General features: G+C 54.5%; 1 protein-coding gene across 1 annotated transcript; it reads left to right on the forward strand.

Moving 5' to 3' along the window:
* Positions 1-307: 307 nt before the first annotated feature.
* EAH_00067510 (hypothetical protein, conserved) lies at positions 308-433 on the forward strand (the record flags this gene model as incomplete). The annotated part of the gene is made up of 1 exon (XM_013392521.1): positions 308-433. A coding segment is annotated over one exon (126 nt), but the record flags the coding sequence as incomplete, so codon positions are not given.
* Between the last annotated feature and the right edge of the window lie 1,759 nt (positions 434-2,192).

Genomic DNA, 2,192 nt, shown 5'->3' on the forward strand with positions numbered 1-2,192 from the left:
GAAAGGCGAATGCTCTGAATAACTCAAACGAAGATTCATCAGACATTCATTCCACCGTTTTTGTGTTCAGGGTTCGATATGCACCAACGATAGGCCACCGGCAGGGAGACGAGGAACTCCTAAATGTCTTAGCTGGGACAACAGTAACTTCAGAGGGCACAACGTGTGTCGTCGTGGAGTAGCTGTCTCAGCTTCTAGAGTCTTAGGGTTTAGGGTTTATGGCTTTTACGGTTTAGAGTTTAGGGTTTAGGACGTAGGGGTTTAGGGTTTAGGGTTTAGGGTTTAGGGTTTAGGGTTTGGGGGTCAGGGCTCAGGGTCAAGGGCCCAGGGGCTGAGTTTAGGGGTTGAGACTCACCATGGCACGCATCTGAATCCTTCAACAAATACCGCTGCTGCTGAAGAAGGCAACAACACCTCGAAGAGAAATGGCTGAAAATGCAAATTGACAAAGGAAAGAAACAAAGAGCAGTAGAGAAACGGAACAAGGCGTAAACAGACGCATAAACATTGAATGCAACACGCAAGGCGTGCAACGAAGATTCCCCGAGTTGCTCCCGCAAAAAGCTGTGCTACTTATCGGCAGGACGAGCATCAGAATCAGAAGACATCTGCGCTGCATCTGAAAAAGCGGCGGCTAATGCGAACAGCAGCCGAAGCAGTGGATGAGCAAAGACCACAGGCAGAGGATTTACAGCAGGGGGCACAATGTGCGGCAGCAGAAACAGCAAGGGGGTGAGCGACAGGGCGTCGACAACTATACGAAGCAGCACCGGCTTCTTTTCCCTCGGCTCGACTGCCAGATGCGGCCATTTCTGCTGCACAGAAGGCGACAGCAGCAGTAACAGCAGCTGCACCAGTAGCGGAGCCGCCAGACTGACGCTCAGCGGAAGGCACGCCCTTCCAGGCACCAATTGTCCGCCTAGCCTCCTTTCACCAGTGCTTGCTACAGCTGCCGCCGCTGCTGGTGCCAATGCAGTCCGCCAGCATCTGCAACAGCTGCTAAGCTCGCCTCCTGTGGCCGCAACAGGACGACGCTATCGTTTCCACACAGCAAGTGTGTCTGTCTCCGCGAAAAGGGGAGGGCTAATGAGCGCTCTTCAGACTCACTTTATTGCGCACACAATTCTGCTGCCTGGTTCCGCTACTGTTGCTGCACCTTCTGTTGCTGCTTTTGCTGCTGTCCCTGTTAGTCCTGTTTGCAAGGGTATCCGCCGCTGCAGCACGCGTTGCTTGCTGGCAGCGCCATTGGAAGCATAGGAAGCAGCGGCGTTAGCAACTGCGGCTGCAGAAGCAAGATACATCTGCTTCATGCATGTTGTTGGCGCTGGAGCTGCAATAGCAGACAGCAGTTGCCTGCCTCAGCGGCCTAAAGGGGCTTGTCTTCCTTTTGAGGATTTCATGGCCGCTGGTGGCGTTATTCAACAGACAGAGGGGCACTAGGATTGTAACGAGACAGCCCCGTGGGCAACTAAACCTGCATCCGCTGCCACCTGACGATGCAGCGGCTTCTTTTGATGCTGTTGGTGTTTGCGCTCGCGCCAGCGAAACGGTCAGCCCCCAACTGGCTTGTGGGGCCCAGCAAAAACGAGCTGCCGCACAGTTTCTGGACACTCCCACTTTTTCTCTAGCCGCTGCCGTTTATACACCTTCTGCTGCCGGGACTACTGCCGCTGCTGCTATCGTCGTGCGGCAGCGGGAACAGCACAGGCCACCACTATCAGCAGTAGCAGTAGCAGCAGCAGCAGGAGCAGCAGCAGCAGCACAGCAGCAGGCGTGACTGTTCTTCTCTCGTAGGTTTCGTCTGTGGGGTAACACAAAACTGGAAGTGAGCGCCAACTTCCTGCCAACGATTAGAACTAGAAGGAATTGCTGTTAGTGTTGCATCAGTTGCAGGAGATGCAGCACCAGGCGCAGCAACGGCAGCAACGGCAGCGTCACCAAAAGCAGCCTGGGGGATCCTACGCAAGCGTTAGAGGTGTACGACTAGCAAGAGGTGTAACAGAAATTGTCTCTAAAAGATGCACACTTCAGGCAGCCACAACGCACAAAACACATCAAGCGCTGCTGTGGCGGGAAAGCCAATGAGCGACCCCGGAACTGGACCAGCAGCAAATGCGACAAGAACAGCAGTGGAGGTAGCAGCAATGACTGCCGCCCTGAGGCAGAATGCAGATGGATAAGCCCATCGCCCC

This window comes from Eimeria acervulina, genomic scaffold, assembly GCF_000499425.1.
Source record: "Eimeria acervulina Houghton genomic scaffold, Eah_scaff2777, whole genome shotgun sequence".
NCBI classification, from domain to species: Eukaryota; Apicomplexa; class Conoidasida; order Eucoccidiorida; family Eimeriidae; genus Eimeria; species Eimeria acervulina.